The sequence below is a fragment of the Paramisgurnus dabryanus genome, chromosome 11 (assembly GCF_030506205.2).
Source record: "Paramisgurnus dabryanus chromosome 11, PD_genome_1.1, whole genome shotgun sequence".
Taxonomy (NCBI): domain Eukaryota; kingdom Metazoa; phylum Chordata; class Actinopteri; order Cypriniformes; family Cobitidae; genus Paramisgurnus; species Paramisgurnus dabryanus.
Genome location: NC_133347.1, coordinates 23862741 through 23884224, shown reverse-complemented (window position 1 = coordinate 23884224; position 21484 = coordinate 23862741). Strand labels below are relative to the sequence as shown.

General features: G+C 37.5%; 4 protein-coding genes across 4 annotated transcripts in view; all 4 read right to left on the bottom strand.

The window, feature by feature from the left end:
- Positions 1–21484, bottom strand: part of nudt18 (nudix (nucleoside diphosphate linked moiety X)-type motif 18) — a 173797-nt gene that overhangs the window by 123201 nt on the left and 29112 nt on the right. The window lies entirely within an intron of this gene.
- Positions 859–5313, bottom strand: ywhabb (tyrosine 3-monooxygenase/tryptophan 5-monooxygenase activation protein, beta polypeptide b). Its single transcript, XM_065247508.1, has 6 exons — positions 5156–5313; positions 4024–4324; positions 3793–3916; positions 1879–2042; positions 1597–1692; positions 859–1510 (listed from the first exon to the last, which is right to left on the bottom strand). The coding sequence occupies exons 2-6, from the start codon at positions 4315–4317 to the stop codon at positions 1454–1456; spliced, it is 735 nt and encodes a 244-aa protein (XP_065103580.1). The 5' UTR covers positions 4318–4324; positions 5156–5313; the 3' UTR covers positions 859–1453.
- LOC135729684 (eukaryotic translation initiation factor 2 subunit 2-like) lies at positions 8875–14196 on the bottom strand. Its single transcript, XM_065247506.2, has 9 exons — positions 14040–14196; positions 13537–13714; positions 13304–13404; positions 13019–13160; positions 10952–11046; positions 10681–10829; positions 10353–10409; positions 10185–10270; positions 8875–10082 (listed from the first exon to the last, which is right to left on the bottom strand). Exons 1-9 carry the CDS (start codon positions 14052–14054, stop codon positions 9907–9909), a joined length of 999 nt encoding a protein of 332 aa, XP_065103578.1. The 5' UTR covers positions 14055–14196; the 3' UTR covers positions 8875–9906.
- Positions 14795–21236, bottom strand: chmp4bb (charged multivesicular body protein 4Bb). Its single transcript, XM_065247505.1, has 5 exons — positions 20913–21236; positions 18236–18413; positions 18011–18125; positions 17761–17887; positions 14795–16070 (listed from the first exon to the last, which is right to left on the bottom strand). Exons 1-5 carry the CDS (start codon positions 21094–21096, stop codon positions 16006–16008), a joined length of 669 nt encoding a protein of 222 aa, XP_065103577.1. The 5' UTR covers positions 21097–21236; the 3' UTR covers positions 14795–16005.

Genomic DNA, 21484 nt, shown 5'->3' with positions numbered 1-21484 from the left:
GTTACTAACCAGGTGTCATGTCAGTGTCACCACATCCCATGAAACCCAAGGCACAAAAAAATAAAAATCGTAGGCTACTGATTTGACTCCTGCCAGGACAGGACTTAAGCCTATCCCAAATTAAAATGTTTAAGCGTTCTTAACTGACATTTCTTAAAATATATCAGTGCCACTGTTTTGTCTCAAGAGAAGCACACCAGGAATGTTTGTCAAATCTACTAAAGCCCCCTAAAAGTGAATCATTTAAAGGGGCCATGGCACAAAACTTTTTTAAGATGTAAGATAAATCTTTGGTGTCCCCAGAGCACATATGTGAAGTTTTAGCTCAAAATACCATATAAATAATTAATTATAGCATGTTAAAATTGCCACTTTGTATGTGTAAGCAAAAAGGGGCCGTTTTGGGTGTGTCCTTTAAAATGTAAATGAGCTGATGAAATTTAAACACTGGTCACAATGATGGTGGTTTGTTGTAATTGAAACTCAATTGTGCTTTTCTCTGCACTAAATGGCAGTGCTGTGGTTGGATAGTGCAGATTTAGGGGTGGTATTATTATAATAAGACCTCTTTATGACATCATAAGGAGAGCAAAATTTCAACGACCTATTTTTTTATGTGCTTGTAGAGAATGGTTTACCAAAACTACGTTACTGGGTTGATCTTTTTTATTTACATTTTTTAGGTTGATAAAAGCACTTAATCATAGCACTTAAACATGGAAAAAGTCCTTCCATGGCCCCTTTAATATTTTAATCACATTTACCTTTAAAGTTTAATAAACCTGTATTTCTCAACCAACAGCTTTAGGAACACAGTAATGACGACGCAACAAAATGAGTCAAAGCAGAGTACTCGAATTGACGTAATTGGTGAAAATAAACTGCCAGTTTAATAACCATACAATAAAACCTGTAAATACAGATGAATTATACTAAAAAATGATCGTAACAAAAACAAAAAAGGATGAAAAATGCACAACCAGCTAAAGTGGAAAAAAGGGAATTATCAGGAAAGACGATTAGAGTTCATAACCCCAGATCCCCAATACACACACTCTTAAGCGCATACACACACAAACACAGCCATGTTTCCATGTAGTTACTCTCCATCGGCAGCGCACTCACTCTTACACTCGCACGAAAGGATAGGGCTTTGAGAATCAGTACACGTTAAATTCACAAAGAAAATGACTGGAACTGTTTAACGTCAGCATGTCACCCTGTGAGCCACCAGCCACCCCCCCTCCCAGCCATTGGTGTCTGCATTACTGAGCATCTTCCTGTGGACAAAGCTCATGCTGATCATCATACAGAAGGTACAGGGGAGCGGGGCCGGGAACTGAATGGAGAGGAGTGGATGGTGTCAGGTGGAATGAGGTGGGATGGTCAGTGGAAGCCATTTGTGTATTTAAGATGGATGTGTGTGGGTGTTTGGAGATCAGTTTCGACTCCCCTAGTTCTCGGCATCGACCTCACCCGCATCGTCGCCCTGATTTTCTGACGTCCAAAGCTGCGGATATAAAGAGAAATCATAGAACAAAACCTCAGCCAATAAGCAATACATACAAGAAATACATTGTATGGAGGATTACTTACAGTGAGGTTATCCCTTAGAAGCTGCATGATCAAGGTGCTGTCTTTGTAGGAATCCTCGTTTAAAGTGTCGAGCTCAGCAATGGCTTCATCGAATGCCTGCGATAGAAGTTCGGATTTAACAAGCTCTTACTCACATATGCTTAACAAAAAACAGGTTTACAAATGTATTCCTATATGTTGCACCACTGTATGTGTATTTTGTTCAAATATATTTAAGATCAAGTTTAAGTGCAGCATTTGTAATATGGTGCAACACTGCTGGAGATTTAAATAGACACCAACCGTTTTGGCAAGATGACAGGCCTTGTCAGGAGAGTTGAGGATTTCGTAGTAGAAAACCGAGAAGTTGAGGGCAAGTCCCAACCGTATGGGATGTGTGGGCTGCATATCTTTCTTGCTAATCTCAAAAGCATCCTGGTAAGCTTTTTGAGAGTTTTCAACTGTGGCTAAAAAGAAAAGGTAAAAATTTATGTAGCGATTGATGTAATTGTAAAAAAATGCAATTTTACCTTTCATCACTACTGAAAATGAAAACCTGATTTTATGGGGTGGGGAATTCCTACAAAGTGAACTGTACAAAATTGTACGACTATTAGAAAAAATAAAACATTGATAAAATCCCATTTCTAAGCCCACCCTTAAACCCAGCATAACTGGGGCAAAAGCAGTGATGGTACAAATTCATACAAATTAGGTAGCTTGTAAAATACAAACAAATGGCAATGAGATTTGGTTTGAAATGTCTTAAGGGGGACATATTATGAGACTTTATTAACCCTCAAACCCTCGTTTTCTGTTTACACTTCAGACCCTTGAGGTCTATATGACCCCAAAATTGAAAGCATAATTGTAAGAAAAATATACATTTTTAATACAAATAATATATTTTTTTTGTTTACTTCTCATCTATACAATAAAGCTGTCTTTTGAGAGATTTGAAGTCCTTTTTACCGGTTTACCACTAAATTCCTTAAACTACACCAGTAGCTTGCCTGAAAAATATCATTTTCTATGAAAATTCACATAAATTATTATCTAAATTTGATTTATTGATATTTATTTTTTGACAAATGGAAAAAAATGATTTTTTTTGCATTTCCCATTCACTTTCAATGGGACAGATTAATAAAAAAAATTACATACCTTTAGGACAACTGAATCAAGCCCAGTTTTGTGTGTGTATGTAAAGATAGATTATTTAGGAAAAGTCACAAAATTGTATATCTCTGAGATGAAGGGAACCTTTTTTTTTTAACTAATGAAATGTTGTTTGGAGGCATATAGACCCCAAGGACCGTTTAAGGATTAAGCTGTAAAATAAGCTTTTGGTGTCCCCAGAGTACGTATGTAAAGTTTTAGCTCCAAATACCCCAAAGACAATTTATTAAAGGTGCAGTGTGTAATTTTTAGAAGGATCCCTTGACAGAAATGCAAAATAATATTCAAAACTATATTATCAGGGGTGTATAAAGACCTTTCATAATGAACCGTTATGTGTTTATTACCTTAGAATGAGAGGTTTTTATCTTCAGACACTGATTGTCCCCTTACATGGAAGTCGCCATTTTGGGCCGCCATTTTTTTACAAAAGCCCTTAACGGACAAAATTTTTTACTAAGTTGTGCCCGACGATGACATGTTTGTCCAGTGGCAGCTACTGTAGCTTCTCTATGTATTTCAAAAGCGAGGGTGAGCAGTGGACTGAGCTGTTGGTTGCAATTCGCAGCCTCACCACTAGATGCCGCTAAAATTTACACACTGCACCTTTAAAGCATGTTAAAATGGCCACTTCGTATGTGCAAGCAAAAATGTGCCGTTTTTTGGGTGTGTCCTTTTAAATGCAAATGAGCTGATGAAATGCAAACACTGATGGTGCACTAAATGGCAGTGCCATGGTTGGATAGTGCATATTAAGGGGCGTTCTTATAATACTATGATACTCTTCTGACATCACAAGGGGAGCCAAATTTCAATAACCTTTTTTTCACATACTTGCAGATAATGGTTTACCAAAACTAAGTTACTGGGTTTATCTTTTTCACATTTTCTAGGTTGATAATAGCACTGGGGGCCCAATTATAGCACTTAAACATGAAAAAGTCAGATTTTCATGATATTTCCCATTTAAAATGATGGACAGGACTGACACCTTCTGTCTGTTGATATATCATGCATTCAATTCTTGAATACACTTACTGGTCTTTGCTTCTCCAGATGCAACCTCAGACAAGTATCTATAGTAATCGCCTTTCATTTTCAGGTAAAACACCTTGCTCTCTGGCGGAGAAGCATTGGGAATGAGGAACTTCTCGAGTAAACCCTACAAAGAGTGAGAGATGGGACTATCAGGATACCACATATATTCCAGAAATTGCTGTTATCAGGTTAAAAGGTTTTTAGGAGATTAAAAGAACAGATCACAGATACCAGCACATCATTGCAGATGTCCTGCAGCTCAGTCTCGATCTTTTCACGATACTCGCGTGCCATCTGCTGCTTCTTCTCGTTGCCCTCTGTCTTCTGCTCAATGCTCGAGATGACACGCCAGGAGGACCGGCGAGCACCCACCACGTTCTTGTATGCCACAGAAAGCAGGTTGCGTTCTTCATTGGTAAGTTCCACACCCCCTTCAGTTACAGCCTTCATAGCTGCTGCCATGTCGTCATAGCGCTCTGCCTGCTCCGCCAGTTTGGCTTTCTGCACCAGGTCAGGTTTGTCCATTTTTAGCCTGAGAATCAAATAAGAGTAGATATTAGGAAGACGCATTTACAATCAAGTCTAATGTTTGGAAAGCCAGAGACTAAATCACACAGCCTGCAAAACAAGTGGGATGTAAGGGACACTTTTCGACTTCTGTCACACTTCCGTCTAGAAGTCAATTTAGCCGAATTTACCATAGGCAGTAACATAATTTGCAATAAAAGAAAAGTCAAAATTATAATGTAAATCTGCGATTCAATACATTTCATTGATGATGAGAAAACATTCATTAAGAACATCAAAACGTTCAAATGTAATGCTTAGTTTTCACGTTTACATAACTATACTCAAAATACAACCGGTCAACATAAATGTATTACAAAAAAACTCAATATTCAATGGATGCCCTGCTATAATAATCTAACAGTGCCACAGACAGTACAACATAAACTAACAAGACTTAGAAAATGCGATTTGTTATTTTTGCAGTCGTGACGCTTCTCGATTCATTGAACTCTGTCAGGCGACGATGACGTTAGCTAGCAGGCTAACTACACACCCTTTCATTGATAACGAACAAAGTCACCGATATTATGTAAAGGATTCTCGACTTTGTATATAATGTTGTTAATATAATTTTATTGTTATACGCGAAAAGCTGGCAGGACGTTAAACATTTCATTGTAATGATTAACCGTGTCTGATTAGACATGCAAGGCCTGACGAGCGCTTAGAAACCTGCTAAATCCCTTTGCTGCCCGCAAAAACGGCGGACAAGGCAATTTTTTTTATCTGTTTGCTGAAAATAAATCGTTCAACATGCACAAAGGTGATTTAAAGTATAAGGAAAATAACTCACGTTTTGAACTTCGTTTATTCGGCCTTTAATCGTTTAGAAAGATATACTTTGGGTCCCTGTCCTCCGCCTGGCTCTTCGGTTGTTCTGGGTAGTACCACTTCCGCTAAGCGTGACACTTCCGCTTCCTGCCAAGCTCAAAGCAGTCCAGTTGAAACTTTTTTAATGTCACTAAGTATTTGAGATTATGTTCATCCTAATTACTTTATGGGGAAATTTTTACAAAATCAAATCGATTTGCTGCTATTATAAACTGGGTATTAAGTAAGCAGGCCGTAACCCGCATCAAATGACCAGCCGTATGTACGTAGCAGGAGGCAGGAGTGGTTATAGGTGGGGCACAAGAGTGGCCACAACAAGAAGGGCCAACCTAATGTATTTATGTAAAACTGAAAATGTCTCAATCATTTTCAGGATGCGTTAAATCATCAATAGGCAGTAATGTCAATGAGCTTTCACTAGCATTATATATTTACTGTAGTAAACATATACAATTGGGAATGTGGAGTTGACGTCACGCGGTATTGCATTATGATAATCCGCCATATTTGCAGGATCGCGTCCTATCCCGCTGTATTGGAGTTCATGTGTTGGAGGTTGTTTTTGTATTTTCAGTTGAGATTTTAATAAACTTCGATATGTTTGGTCAGTACTGCTCGATCAAGCAGGTCACGCGATCGTTCAGGAAAGAAACTGAACAACGGAATACGTTTTTTCAGCTTTTATTCGTGGAACAAACAAGGGAAGCCGGTGCAGGAGCTGACGAAAAGACGCCGGATCGCGTGGTTTACCTGCTGCAATCAGGATAAAAACGTTTACTTTTCAAAATGTGTTCGCTGCATTTTCAGTCATTCAGTAATTTGTGATTAATAAAAGCAGAACCACTTAAATTGTCTTGTTTTTATGCTATCACTGTCAAACTAACTTGTAAATGTAAGTTATTGATTGATTCATTCATTCATTTCTGATCACCCTAACCACATGAGTTATAAAAATAAATATTTAGACAATTTTGACAATTGTAACAAATATTTTTTATTAAATGCAACTCAAACCCACTGCTTGTGACTCTTTGAATAACATAATGTTAGCTAAATATTTAGCATTTTGTTTGTTTTAATAACTTGGCCAAAAAATAAGTGCCATCTTATGAACATGTGTTGATTCATCGCACAGAATACAACGGATACATTTTTTAGAGAATCATTAAGATACGTAAGTATTAACACGTTGTCAGTAAATAGCTGGTTTGCCAACCGTCATAAGACTCCAGGGTAGGGTTGCACCAGTCGTTCGTAAGTTCTTACTTAAACTGGGACGTAAAGTCCAAACTAGAGGCTTAGTAACTACTAGCTAGTTTATAACTAACTCTTTACTTAATTCGGTTGCACCACTTGTTCTTAAGGAAGAACGTAGCTAGTAGGTCGTAAGCTCTCCATAAAGTAATGCGTTGTCGCATAGAATGACGTTTATTTTCCTTAACCCAATCACAAGCCTTATAATGGGCAAGCAGGAAATAGTCTGAACAGTACGTTATTTCAAACTCATTCTTGGCCCTGTCCCAAATGGCGCACTTCATGTGGACTTTCGGTCTCGTAGCCTTAAATTGCGCGTTCTCGCTTAGTCTACGAGTCCGTAGGGTGTCCCATCTGTCATTTTTACGCTTTGAAGTGTGCTCATCAGCGCCTCCTTTGCCCCCTTGATGCGGTCTTCAGCGAAGCCCGCACTGCAGCAGGCTTCGTGCACTTTGCCAACCCAGAAGTCCTTGCGAAAGGGCAATCAGACCAATCAGACGACGGAAGGGAGGAGTTCACACTGACGGGCAACTTCTCTACCTATTTCCGGTGTGATGCTCGAGTCTGTCCCAAAATACGACTCCGGTGCACCCACGTGGACTCGCATCAAGGGTCCCTAAAGTCTGGACTACGTGATGTCATCAAAGTGTGGACTCTGAGGAGGACCACAAGTCCAGAGTGTGCCATTTGGGACAGGGCGAAAGTCTCGCCTAAACTGAAAGTTAAAAAAAGACGTTAAAGCATATGTTATCGAACTCAAAACATTACACTTTTAATTGAAAATATATATCCCACACATGGAAGAGAAAATAAACAGGAAGAAATTTTAAATCTTATTTTAATTGATGGATACACAGAAAATTAAACAGTTCTTGAAAAGTCGTTGACGAATTTGCGGCTCTTCATAATTAATACGAGCTCATCGATGTTATATAATCTGGATGACATCTTATTCCAAACGTTATTCATGGACAGGGGCTTCCGTAAATATTTAGTTACAACGTATTGTTACGTTTAAACTAAGTTTAATGGTGCAACGCAAAAACATTTAGTAGTGCGTAAGTTGTAACTTAGTGCCTATTTACGTCGTAACTAAGCTACGTTGTAACTTACGCACAGCTGGTGCAACCGGCCCCTGGTGACTGCCTCATACGGGTTCCATATTCAGTACTCACAGACACAATTTGAATGTGATCCACGGTCGTCGCTTATCTAATTCATCTTTTGTGTGCATTTAAAGAACAAGTGCACAAATAGACGATTCTGATAAAAAGCGGAATTTCTTTATATAGAAAGAAATGAACTATAAGGGCTTTTTCATCCAGTAGTCAAATACAGAGCAGCTTACGTCACCTCTTCATTGTTGTGTTAGCACACTAGTTCCATAAAGCACGTGACATTCTTGTAAAAATAAGATGGACAGAGTTAACATCTGCATAAGAGGCCGAAATGGTATATCAATAGGTTGCAGGTCAGGCTGATAGTAAACCCAGCCCAGAACCCAGACAGATATTCTACCCTTTTTGTTAAACAGCATTTAGGAACATTTAGCTTCTAACAGAGGAATTTGAACTGAAACAGCTTAATAATAAAGTGCATTTTCTTGTGAAAAGTGTGATTGCTTTTTGTTAACACCAAAACAAACTTTAAGTTCACAGTCACTGTTTTGGCCCTTAGTACTGTATGTCTTTAAAGATATGAATAATGGAAGGTTAGAAGTTTCACTTTGAATCTGTTGTACTGATTAACATCTGAACTTCTAGGGGTGGTTTCCCAGACAGGGATTAGTTTAACTAGGAAATATAACTGGCTTTAGTAAACATGCCTTACTAAAAACATTACTTGTGTGCATTTTGAGGCAAAACAAAGAGCACTGATGTATTTTTTTAAGATATGTCAGTGCGAGGTTGATTTCAGTTTGGACAGCTCTTACATTTATTTTAGTCTAGGACAAATCTAATCCCTGTCCAGAAAAAAACCCGCAAAATTATCAAATAGATTTATTTCAAAGGAGTAGAGCACACCTCATGCACAATCTTTAACAAGTCTCTTTAAACAATGTTATGTTGTTTAAAATCGAGACATATATGATTTTGATCATTTCTAAATGCCAAATGTATGAAAAAAGCATGTGGAAGCAGCAGCTTATGCAATTAAAAGGATAGTTCCCCCAAAAATGAAAATTCTGTCATTATTTATTCACTCTCATGTTGTTAAAAACCCACATAATTTTTTTTTTCTGATGAACACAAAGGAAGATATTTAGAGAAATATTTGTAACTAAACCGTTCGTGGACCACATTCACTTAAATAGTAGGATTAAAGAATACTATGTAAGTAAATGGGGTCCATAAACAGTTTGGATACAAACATTTCTCTTATCAAAACAAAGACATTTATGCAGATTTGTAACGACATGAGAGTGAATAAAGGATGACAGAATTTTTATTTTTGGGGCCATCACACATCAGATTTAGCCTTAAAATAAATGCATACATTGTGATTTATTGTCCAAATTCCAATTTTCTCTATTGCAGAGAATCCAGGGTTTGATGTCATTGGAGGTTTAGGTAATCAATTTTAAATAAGTGGTTACAACAACCCTTTTTTTTTACACTAACAAGTGTTCACAAACACATTTAACAACCATGTTGAGTAGTACTAAGGAAATAAGTAGTGATCATATCCATCAAGATTGATTTTAACACCAGGTGTAAATATGATTACCAAAAAATTATTCCACAAAATGACTTTATTAAAAAAAAAATCTTTCAAATGTGAACAACAAGCCATTTTTTTTTTTATCTAAGAACTTTGAAACATGGCCGGACATCTCTTGCCCAAACATTGTTATAATAATGAAACAACACAATTTGTAGTTCTATAGTATTGTAACTCAAAGGCGATTCATACTTTTGTTAAACTGTTGAAACAATCCCCAAATACAATCTCTGAGCACTCACCTTTAACACAGAGATTGTGCATGAGGAGACTTATCTATGAAAACATATTTTGAGACTATTCACTTTGCCTTTAATAAATGACAGTCTGATATGACAAGCTGTTTCAAAAACACAAAGGATAATGTGTAAATCTTTTCTTTTCCATCCAATAATATCCCTGCATATTTCTCTGAAATATAAATACTGCTCTAAGAGTATAAATTCACCAAATTTGCTTTACTGTCGATATCCTGAATGCAGAAAAAACTATGTATAATAATTAGATTAACAAAACAGGTAAAGCAGAGGCAGCCTGAACGCTACAGACCCTTTAGGTTCGCCTTCACATATATTCATAGAAATGACACCCAAAACTTTTAAAAGTTTATTCCAGAGGATCACACACTGGATCAGTCCACCCACTTCAGAAGACAGTAGCATGGATGGATTTTGCCTTGTCGTCAGCAAAAGAGGCAGAGCATTGATGTGGGCAAGAAACCAGAATATTGAAATTGTATTAGTTGGCTTTGGCTCGAAGCTGGGCTCTTTTTCCAGTGACAGCCTGGAAGCCGGTTTTAATGCTGGCCACAGAGCAACGTGAGTGACAGGTTTCACACTGCAGGAAATAAAGACGTGTGTCTTTCTGCAGAGTTGTATCTGGTGAGCGGCAGGTATGACATGTCACGTATTCCTCTGTGAAAACAAAACATGGGGTTTAGAACGGCAGCTTCTTCATTACGGTAATGATTTAATATAATCATATACAGCAAAACATGTAATATCTCCTCGACTTACTTATATATCTTCTCAAAACGTTTTCTATTTGTTTCTGTTGAAAGCGTCCTTTGATCACAAGCTGATTATTTCCATCTATGGATCCACTAAAATAAGCAAACAAATTATTTACAAGGTCACTGTTCCGGCTTTAAACAACTATGCAATGAAATGAAGTTTAAGGAATACCTTGTTCCTAACTCGGCTAACAGGAACGCCAAAAGATGTTTAGGCTGTCGATGCAACCTGCAGGTAAGCAAACATATAGTAAACAACACCAATGTAGATTATATCAACGATAAACTCTTGCTTATGTAAAGCACTTTGGTTAAATACCAGTTTTTTTTTTAAATGTGTTGTATTGTATTGTAGTAAAAAGGCAATAATATTAAGAATTAATTTGTTACATTTACATAAGTCAATTTGACGAGATTCAATTTGTTGTACAACAGTGCAGTTGTTTGTATTTATCTTTATCTTTAAACTGTTGATTTGAAAGCTGTATGTTTGGACTCACAGTTTGCAGATGTCCGTAAAGTTGACAAAGGATGTTTTCTTGGTCCCAACTCGGACAACCTGAGGCGGCTTCATCACAAACTTCCTCTTTTCACCTGCCACCATATCAGGATTCTTCTCCCTCATGATGTTAAACACTCGGCTCAACAACTGTAAAAACACAAACACAATGGCACTCCAGCCTTAAGCAAATATACTTCAGAAGCTTTGAGTAGACTATAACACATGTGGAAGTGCAGAGGTAATATTCCTCATCAAAATCATTATAATACCTCATCATATGTGTAGTCTCTCTCTGAACCTGCCCATGCCGGACCCGACTGGGAGCTGAATGTGATGCCATCAGTGTTTTTCTCATCTTCTGTGACTGTAAATAATATTAGGAATAATTAAACACTCATTATTGTGCATTGTGGGGATGAATGAGTGTACTTAATAATGTCCACTATGATATACTATTTATCTTCCCTTAAATAGTACCCTATTTAAGGGAATGGGGGATAATTTTTTACACAGCCATTTATGAGTTCTTCAAAAGTTATACAGTGTAATGCCAAGAAAAGCACCCCTGCTCCTCCATTTCCTACTATGGTTGGGATTAGATAAGGGGTTAAGGTTGAATAGGAGTTTTGCGTATGACCTAAGCCGTAGGCTATGCTTTAGTTTTCATTTATAGACCTTTCTCACAGTAACCGGAAATACGTAATCGTCGTGTAAGCGGAGTTCCTGTCAAGCGTCAACACACTAGAAAAACATAAACCCGGGCAAGTTTAAAATGGATCAAAGAGTCTACAAAACTTCGTTAACGGATTTGCCAAATATTACATTTGCTGATGTGACACGACTAATGGAGTAAAACTTTTTCCATGAAGAATTTGTCAATAAATTTCTAGGTAAGTAGAGAGCGAGTATAACTGTTACTGAACTGTTAACTAAAACGACACATTATAAGTCTCGCCGAATAGCCTGAATCCACTTCTGTATAACTTCACCATCAACAGGGAATTGATGGAACAGATACGGCTTTTTACATTGCCTTGACTGCGGAGGAAGTAGATTTCCGCGACGATTGCATAGTTCCGGTCATAAATACGGAAGTTGTGAGAAAGGTCTATACTACTGCATTGTTTTTTGCGTCACCGTGCAATTACACATGCACATAGCAAGAACGCAGAATCAACTGGCATATTACAGGTGTACACACAGTATCTGTCCAAAAATCAAAAACGTGGCAGCTTTATTTGTGTATGTTGTTGGTGACACATCAGCAGTGATTAGGGTAAATAGACAGTGACTTTTGTTGCAGTTTGAGTTAAAGGCAGGGTGTCTGATTTTTGAGAAACGCTTTGGAAAAGAAAGTCAGGCCGAGTATCAAAACACACTTGTAGCTGTTTACTAACGTACATCATTGCCTGGGTGGCGTATGTGTGGGGCAGGTCTAACAAATTTCAAATTTGTTTAGGTGATTTCAGATGTCAAATTGATCATGCACCCCGCCTTTAAATATAGCTGCACAGCTTGGTCAATCTTTGTGTTTACTGCTGCAAGCAAAAATGTATATGAGGAAATTATTTTTTTAACCTGAGCCAGGGATTCTAAAAAACCAATCACAGTGCTTGCGTCCATGTAAAATTGATGTATCGCTACATGTTTGAAGAGGTGCATATGAGGTGCATATCAGGGGTGTATTCCAGAAAGCGGGGTTAACTTACCGTCAGCCAAACCCTAAATTTTTGGTTGATAAATCCAAAATCTCCTGACCCTGGTCATGTCGATTCCAAAACACCTGATATAAGAGTTGGTTAAGTCAACCTCCTAATGGTAACGGAGAGTTAATGCCCGCACATGGGGAATACATAAACATTTTTCTAATTCAAACATACCCGGGTATGTCACATAACCAGCTTTCAGGAATATCCCCCAGGGTACACCAGCCTGTGGTGTAGATATGGCGTAGGTCCTACTCAGAACTATAAGTCATGATTTAGGATTACTTCAATGAGGGGGGCATAATGCCAAGAGGTGCTTTTTTCGGCAAAACAATGTTGCTGAGTGCGTACAAAAAAAAAGTATTTTAAAGGAGGGTGCTCTTATTGGAAACAACTTAATACATAGTTCGGCCGCAGGAAAAATACTTTATATATAGACTTTACTTCCGTGTCCGTCTTGCGCACGCTCGACACATGGATATGGGAACGGCCCGAGTACACTTCGGGCATTACTGTGGCCAGTTTGGTTTAGTATTATGTAGTTATTGTCACGATGTCTGGTTAATACATTATTCCTAAAAATATTTTTCAAACAATAACCAATAAATCAAACTGTGTCCGTCTCCATACCGTCATCTTTTTCCACAATGTCACTTTCGTCAGCAAATTCCACTTTTTTAGGTTTCTTTTTCTTTCCTCGTAGCATCAGGTCTAAATCTTCATCCTCCACCACCGCCTCCTCCTGCAGCACTTCTCCTTCAATTTTTAGCTCCTGGTCACCATTACAATCAAATTGAAGAGTCAATAGCCTTTACAATTACAAGATGATTATTCAAATCTTACATAACCCTCAAGAAAACGTGCTTAGAAGGTATGTTTTTGACACCTGTATTTATTTCACTGGTAAGAACTAACCTTCATGCCTTCTTCAATGTCGTTGTCTATTGTTTTCTTCGGCTTCTTCTTCTTTTTCTTCTGATTAAAGAAATTCAGATCGTCCAAATCATCCAAAGGCTCTATGGAGACAAACTGTGCTATAAATTGCCAAGGCCCAAACCTGCTATACTCTCTTGCTTAAATGCATTTAAACAAGGTATAAATCTAAAAGAGAAAGTATTGCATACTCATATTAGGATCATTCATCTCACCCTTTTTCTTAAACTCATCCTCTTCTAGCTCCATCTCTGGCTCCTCTCTGGCATCAGGCTCAACCTCATGCTGCTCAGGCTGTTGAACCTCCTCTCCCTGCCCATCTCCATCCTCATCCACCATGAAGGGCTTCTTCTTCTTCTTCTTTTTCTTGGTTGTGCTGGGGTCGAATAAAATCTGAGGACACGTGATCACAATCATAATTATTTGCTCAAGTCTTCACTGTGATGAAGAAATTCATACACTGCTGAACTGGGTTATTGTTTAGGCAATAAACAAGTCTTAATTCAATCAAATCGAAGTAAAAACAATGCATCGATACCGCAATTCTTCTTGTTTAAATAAATTAGAAACACGCCTAGTTTTATATGAAACATGTCGGGCGTTAAAGTCTGCATTGTAACTGAAGCGCTTTATCTCTTAGCACAATGTCACAACGTGACTGAATATTTCCAGACGCCTGTGAAAAGAGGCAAAATACATTAATAAAGCACCACAATACCTCGTCTTCTGACATGATGGCTGAATCAAAAAAGATTTTTGGCTTGCTCAGTTTCAAAAACACGTTTAACTCGGCTTCCGATTTTCACTCTTGCATCAGCAAAAAGCTTAGGGCGCGTGCGTTCTTCCGACGACAAGTGATTTCGTCACGAGTACGACATTACCATGCGACTGTACATGACGTCAGCAAAGGAAGCTTTTTGATGTCTTTTTTATTTTTTTAACATAAATACTAAAAAAAAAAAAAAAAACACACAAAAGAAAAACAGAAAAGGGAGTAAAATAAAAATATGATAATTACTTAGGCAGGAAGTAACTATATATTTTCTTTAAAGCAGTTTTTCTGCAAAGCTAGTTGAACAAGAAGCGACACAAAATCATTTTTTTTTATGAATACAACACACCGATGTGTACACAGGCTTTGTTTGTTTTAATCTTTCCTGTTGTACTTCTGTTAAAGCATTACGTTAGCAGCCCAAAGAATGTCAGTTCGAGTCCCTGGGAACATATGTAGAGTTTCGTTGCAAAACGACATTACTCAATAATAATAATATAAATTTTTCAGTAATCTCGTTTTTTGGTTGTGCATTTTGATTTAAACCTTTATAACTTAAAAATACAGCTAAGTAGCACCATGAAACAGAACAATAACTTGATAACATAATAATAACTCCTTTTTTAACATTTTTGTCAAAACATGTTTATCTTGTTTTGCAACCTCTTCATATATGCTTATTAAAAAAAAAATGCCACAAGTGATTTTTAAACATGACAGCAATGTGCTTTATTGAACATAATAAACCATCCCAAAACCCCAAACTTAGCAAAGGGATTACAGAACGAAAAGGGGACTTGATAGGCATGTCAGTCATAAGAAAATGCATAACTATAGAAACTAGATTCAGTGCATGTATCATTCCACTTATCCCGTAAATCCTAGCATTCTGTTATCTGGCATTACACACAGTCACTTACAGATCAACCCACTCAGGTTGCATAAGCATATGGAAAATTAAGGCACATGGTACAGCAGATGCATTCTTATATGCTTAAGTGCGAGCATCAAGATGAATGATATGGTTTTTAAAACACCACAGAACGACTAACAACACTAGAAGGAATCCAAAAGTTTAATGATCTTTAAAGCCATCTGAAAATTGTCAATCATACAAATGTACATATATGCTTATGCATTGACCTGAACAAATACAGCATTTTTTTTCTTTCAAAAAACAAACCAAACTGTATGCTCCAAAATGAGAAAAGAAAAATGTAATATAGTTTATATTATTATTATTTTTTTAATAATTACAACCATCTACTGCCGGATAAAATCCTCAGCACATTAATGTATAAGGCCAGAAAATGCATAACAGGACTGACCTGCCATTAAATATGTAATTTTCGGCAAAGGTTTGGACTCTGCACCAAAAAAAAAAAAAAAAAAAAAAAACATGATGGGCAGTCTATAAGGGAGTTTTTTTATCAGTTATAAAGAAATACAAAATATATTCAGCTGGAGGTACTAAATATGATGAACAGATAGGGATCAAAGACTGTAGTAAACAACAAGTACCAAATCTATTTTTTGTCAGATGAGTTAGGTCATTTGGAAAGCATAGCACGTAAATGATGTGCGTCAGCAAACATGCTTTATTCTATAACAAAACTAACAGTGTCCAAAGTGTAAAGAATTCAAATGAACTGTATGAAAAGAGGGAAGATTAGAAACCACAATGCATTATTTCATTAATCACGGCCAAATGTTATATGGATCATCTTACATCTTATGTAATCAGATTGCATTGTCTGGTTTACTTTCATATCCATTTGCATTTGTAAATCTTGTTTCTCTTGACTTCTTTTAGCCATACTGTGATTTGTAGTGTTAACCCTCTGAAGGTGCTCAGGTTTGCGCATATAACCTAACCACGACAAGCAAGAGAGTCTTTTAGTCTGTGGTAAGTTCACATTGCCCATGCCTTAAGCTCTTCCATGTCATCCTCATCCTCCTCTTCTCTCTTTTTTGGGACTGGAGAAACAAAAAGAAACAAAGAGGTTTATGTGGAAATCTTCAGAGCATTTTGCTTTTTTTTAAACCAAGTCTTATATGTAACTATTTTAAAGGTCACCTAATACGGCAATTTTTCAAGATGTAATTTTAGTCTCAGGTGTCCCCAGAATGCCATGTTGAAAAAGCCCATTTTTGGGTGTGCAGAAAAAGTGCTGTTTTTGTTTGTCTCTCTTTTATTGCAATTGACCTGCTGCTTCCTGCCCCATTTACTGTTATCTATTCCAAAAACATTTTAATAAGACAATGTCCTTACTTCATAATTCATAATGAGCGTGCGGTAATAAATTATTAAAAAAAAAAACTAACTGAGTTCTTTGGACAGTTGTGGGTGGGGCTTGTGCAGACTAGTGACATCAGTTTGTTCAGAAAACACCAATGCTTCACCAAAATCGCATCCGGTGACAGTAGGTACTGAATTAGATGAAATACTTACTAATCAACAGTTAAAACAGTAGGTACTATATAGTTGAAATATGGTATGAATTAATTCATGTTGACACATTACGTGACATACTTCATCATAACAACAAGTTAGTTGTTAACTGGAATGATGTTGAACAAGTGCAAGGTAACCACAAGGGACAGCCGCTTAAAATATGTATTTGCATTTGAATAGAGTCGTGTTACCGCTTTTGAACATTTTTGAATAAACAACACATCTTCTTCTTTTTTATTAGATAAATCCTCTCCCAGGCGCCCACGGGATAGTAAAGTGTCCAACAAATGAACACTTCGGGATCTTGCCGAATTGTAGTAGGTCATCTGGGTACTTTTCACCTACTGTTTTTCGAATGCTACGCATACAGACATACTACTCGCCTCTTCTACTTTTTTGCCTACTATATAGTATGGAAGTTAGCGGTGTCTGACGCAGCACATCAGTTTGTCCCATGAGACTGTTGAAGTTTTACAGAGATTTGAAAAGAAGGGGAGCAGATGTTTTTCATTACAGGTTGGCTGTGTACACACACAGGCGACACACAATTATGTTCAAACAACTTATGTATTGGTGACTTTTTATGTATTTTTCAACTTTAGTTAAAACTGCATGATCAGCCTTCTGATTTAATTAATAGGCATTCAAAAATGAAATAAAACCTTTTTTAGTAATGGGATCAATGATAAAGTATTTAGTACCATTGCCTTGATAGGTTACAGGAATTTACAGTATAAAATATGATATTGCGATATCCACAACATAAAAATTAACAATAGTCAGCCATACTGTGGATTTTAATCACAGGATTTGTAACTGATGTTAGCTTATCTGGATCCTTACCAAAACCACTAAACAAAACCCCACCCTAAAAATATACAATCAATGTCAAAGATGAAGCAGGTTAGGAGCAGGATATCACCTCACTGTTTTTAAAAGCAGTGATACAAAAACAACGTTCTTGTACAACTAATTACTTATAAAACTAAAAATTAAAGTGTCACAGTCTTTGCATTGTCTGAAAAAAGAATCTGCAGATTGTAGTCACATGTTGTCTAGCGCCTAGGGCTGTCAGGTGACATAAGGTTTCATGACACCTTTAATTCAGTGATATCGAGTAATAAAGAGAGAAACACTTTCTGCATGTCAATTTAAAAAAATCACTTTTAAAAGCAATGTGAATGTGCTGATAGCTACTAAATAGAAAAACACCTGTTTTTTTGGGTAATGGGTTTGAAGGCACACTGGGCAGAGGTACATCCTCTGTGCCACCAATTTCCAGCAGGTTCTTGTCTAGCTCCTCTTGCTCCAACTCTTCAAGTTCAGCCAACAGGTCATCCTAAAAAGGAAAAATTATATTGCTCAATCAAAATGAAGTAAAAGCCTTTGTAATAACTTCATTTGTGGATCATGTATGCCATGTTGCTGTATAAGGGACTAAGCAGACTCCACTTTCACATACCTCATCAAATTCTTCTCCAAAGCCGACAGGCCTTGAAATAGCATCTGAAATTTCCTGTGCCAACTCCTGTTGCTCTGTGATGTCTTGCATGAGGTCATCCACTTTATCTAGATCCCTGCAAAAAAAAAGACAACATAGTTTTAATAAGATTAGAATGTACATTTAGTCACTGTGTTCTGTGCGAGTTATACATTTTACAATTTGAAATGTTTAATAATATCTTACATGTTCTCATGAGCTGTCTTCATGGCCTTGGCGGCAAAGCCCATGTTCTTCAGCACCTCTGTGTTAGTATTCGCATTTTCTAAAGCCTCTCGCTGGAACTCAATTGTGGAAAGAGTGCCATCGATCTGAGCAAGCTGCTTCTCATATCGCTTCTTTCTTTTCAGAGCCTGTAAAGCAGCTGTCAAAAGGCAGCAAACTCAATACACATTCACAGCATCACATTTGTATTCTCAATTACAAAAAATTGCATTGTCATTCCCTTTCCAAGTCTGTTTGATTTTAACATGGAAATATTTGATTATCAAAACTCTAGAGAACAAATGAAGAGTTCAGATACAAAACCCCCTAAGGGGTCGTGTACAACAAGGTGTTTAAACTCGGCTGAAAATGCAAGGCGGACACCGACTGTGGACACTTGGCAGCCCTTGATCACCTGAGTGCTTTGGTTGCTATGATAGTTTTGTTTATCAGTCTCTGAACAATGTGCAGATTGGATGTTGTGATATTTGTTCCGCCCCTCCTCCACTGTGAATGGACCGCCAAAGTGACCCTGATGAGCTGAGAGTTTCACTCAAAGTTGACCAAAAAACCCGCTATGCACTTAGGGGGCTTTGTTAAAAATATTGACATGGCATTTAATGAGTTGTCTTCTGCCAACTGACAGGTGTTTCTGAATGGCCTGAGGCCAGGATTAAACGGATTTGAAGCAAAGTAAGATACCCCAAATTACCCTTGCCTAAAACCCTAACCATTTTTTACCCCTCAAATTAGTGTAAAAAATAGTGAGAGAATATTTTTTGAAAACCCCTAACCCAATCCTAAATCTAAATGTAACAATCTGTCAATTCCTCCAAAAAACAGCATAAGGTGCATTTGAGAGTTTACATTTATTTCAGACAGAAATCTTTTGGATTAGTTTATTGGGACAAATAATGGACAGTATCGCTTTGTGGCACTACAGCAGAATTTTTAAAGTCATGTAGTATTTTAAATGAACACGCCCACATTTTGGGAATTTAGCTTATTCACCGTATCCCCCAGAGTTACATGAGTCCATACATACCTTTCTCATCTCAGTGCGTGCTGTAACTCTGTCTAATGCAGCCCCCGCTAGCTTAGCACAGAGACTGGAAATGAATGGCTCCAGCTAGCATACTGCTCCCAATAAGTGACAAAATAACACGAACATTTTCCTATTTATGTGTTGTGATTTGAATAATCACACCGTGTACAAATAAAAGGTCACATGAGACACAGCAATCTTTTAACAGTATACATTCTGGGAACTATATTCTCAGAAGGCGAAGCACTGCTAATTTGGCAGAGTGATTTGCTCGCAGCAACCCGAGAAGCCCCCTGGTGAGGAGCAGAGAGTTCGGTCAGAGTTGTGCAAAAGTAGAAGTGCTTCACCTTCTGAGAATATAGTTCCCAGTATATACTGTTAAAAGATGGCTGTGTCTCATATGACCTTGTTATATGTACACGGTGTGACTATACAAATCACAGCACATATAGGAAACTGTTCGCGTTATTTTGTCACTTATAGGGAGCAGTATGCTAGCTGGAGCCATTCACTTCCAGTCTCTGTGCTAAGCTAAGCTAGCAGGGGCTGCATCAGACAGAGTTACAGCAAGCACAGAGATGAGAAAGGCATGTATGGACTTATGTAACTCTGGGGGATACGGTGAATAAGCTAAATTCCCAAAATGTGGGCGTGTTAATAAAAACCGGGGACTTTGCTTTAAAGGGGGTCCCTCAATGCTAACAGGAGGTCCGGGACCACCCCTGTCCCCCTTAATTCGAACACTGATTATTAATACCTTGATAATGTTAACGGGAACACTAATGCTATTTGTTAAAAGGAACAACAACTCCTTTCCTAAGGAAAATTAATTCTTATAATGTTTGAAAGACAATTTGTTTCTGTACTATAATTCTACTCTTATCTTTAGCTTATCCTGTCTTTCTTTATTGTGGTATGGTTCAAACAACTAACCAGTTTCACAGAAAAAAAACTGGACAAACTGGTTGCAAGGGCCAGTAAGGTAATGGTGTGAGTCAAGCACATAAATGTGCTATTAATTTGAGACGCATGTCCTCCGGAAAGATCATCATCAAATGCTATGCCCACCTCTTATCAGTACAACTGAACTGATGCTCTGAGTACCATTTTAGTGCACGAACACACACAATTAAAGAGACGTGCAACTCCTTACAACAAGTAGAAACAGAAGAAATGTCTTGATTCTTATTTTAACTGTCAGTAGATCAGTGGTCCCCATAAGATTATAGACTTAAGATAAAACATTCTATATGGTTTACCATGTTTCCTGTCTCATTGGCAGGTCTTTCACAACACACCACATGACACTAATGACAGAACTTAAGACTATGGCATTCAGTCAGCCAGGCCAAACTCCTAAATGCAACATGACAAAGAGGCTGAATGTTATATTTTTTGTTCTTATAATTCTTATCGGACATGGGTCTGATATTTAAACATAGACTTTTTTTCGAATTTCGATTAGCACTCATGAGACCCATGGGTGTAGCTTCTCAACGACCACACCACCGAAACCGAAGACAGGTTGTAAAAAAAATCTTTAAAAGTTATTCAATAGAAAGAATCAGAGTGAACTGAGCAATATACTGAGAAGGTTTATCTTTAAATGTATACCTCGTTTGTTTTTCGTGCCGTTTTTCTTTGCTGTTAATAGTTCCCCTTCGATCTTTTGCTCTAAGTATTCTTGTTTCTTCGTTAACATCTCTTCTGTCTCGCGGAGTTTCTGGATCGCCTCTTGTGGGCTTGGGGCTTTGCCGCTTTTTCCCCCGCTGCTGAACCATTTAGCAAATACAGACATGCTGTTTAATATTCTATAAAGTCACACAATCACCGTGAGACCGTTTGTTTCTAAGAAACCACTAATATCGCCAAACGCTGTTCCGTGTTCAGTTGTTGATTGTCTTACTTCCGCCTTCAGGCCCGCTGACGTCATATAACGCATCACGTGTAAGGCCACCTATCATTGGCCCAACAGCCGAACAGCATAAATACATGTTGTCATGCTCTACCAAAGAAATCCCCTTTCCGTGTTTAGACCATCATACCTTGTATATTTATATACTTTTTTAAAATATCTTTACAGTCAAGTTGATCACTGAGGTTTACAAAACTGTAACATAAGGGTTTACAAACTTGTGGAAAATACCTTATTATACAAACAGACATGACTCATGAAGTTTGTCAAG

What these genes read in the sequence shown, in the direction of transcription:
- chmp4bb (XM_065247505.1), bottom strand. Translation starts at nt 21,096, where the DNA reads ATGTCTGTATTTGCTAAATGGTTCAGCAGCGGGGGAAAAAGCGGCAAA. An exon ending in TTGGAGAAGAATTTGATGAG is followed by an intron (nt 17,888 to 18,010) that starts GTATGTGAAAGT and finishes TTTCCTTTTTAG; the next exon opens with GATGACCTGTTGGCTGAACT. An exon ending in CCCATTACCCAAAAAAACAG is followed by an intron (nt 16,071 to 17,760) that starts GTGTTTTTCTAT and finishes TTGTTTCTCCAG; the next exon opens with TCCCAAAAAAGAGAGAAGAG.
- LOC135729684 (XM_065247506.2), bottom strand. An exon ending in GGATGAGTTTAAGAAAAAGG is followed by an intron (nt 13,405 to 13,536) that starts GTGAGATGAATG and finishes TTGTCTCCATAG; the next exon opens with AGCCTTTGGATGATTTGGAC. An exon ending in ACATTGAAGAAGGCATGAAG is followed by an intron (nt 13,161 to 13,303) that starts GTTAGTTCTTAC and finishes AATGGTGACCAG; the next exon opens with GAGCTAAAAATTGAAGGAGA.
- ywhabb (XM_065247508.1), bottom strand. Translation starts at nt 4,317, where the DNA reads ATGGACAAACCTGACCTGGTGCAGAAAGCCAAACTGGCGGAGCAGGCA. An exon ending in ACATCTGCAATGATGTGCTG is followed by an intron (nt 3,917 to 4,023) that starts GTATCTGTGATC and finishes CACTCTTTGTAG; the next exon opens with GGTTTACTCGAGAAGTTCCT. An exon ending in CCTGTCATCTTGCCAAAACG is followed by an intron (nt 1,693 to 1,878) that starts GTTGGTGTCTAT and finishes CTTCTATCGCAG; the next exon opens with GCATTCGATGAAGCCATTGC.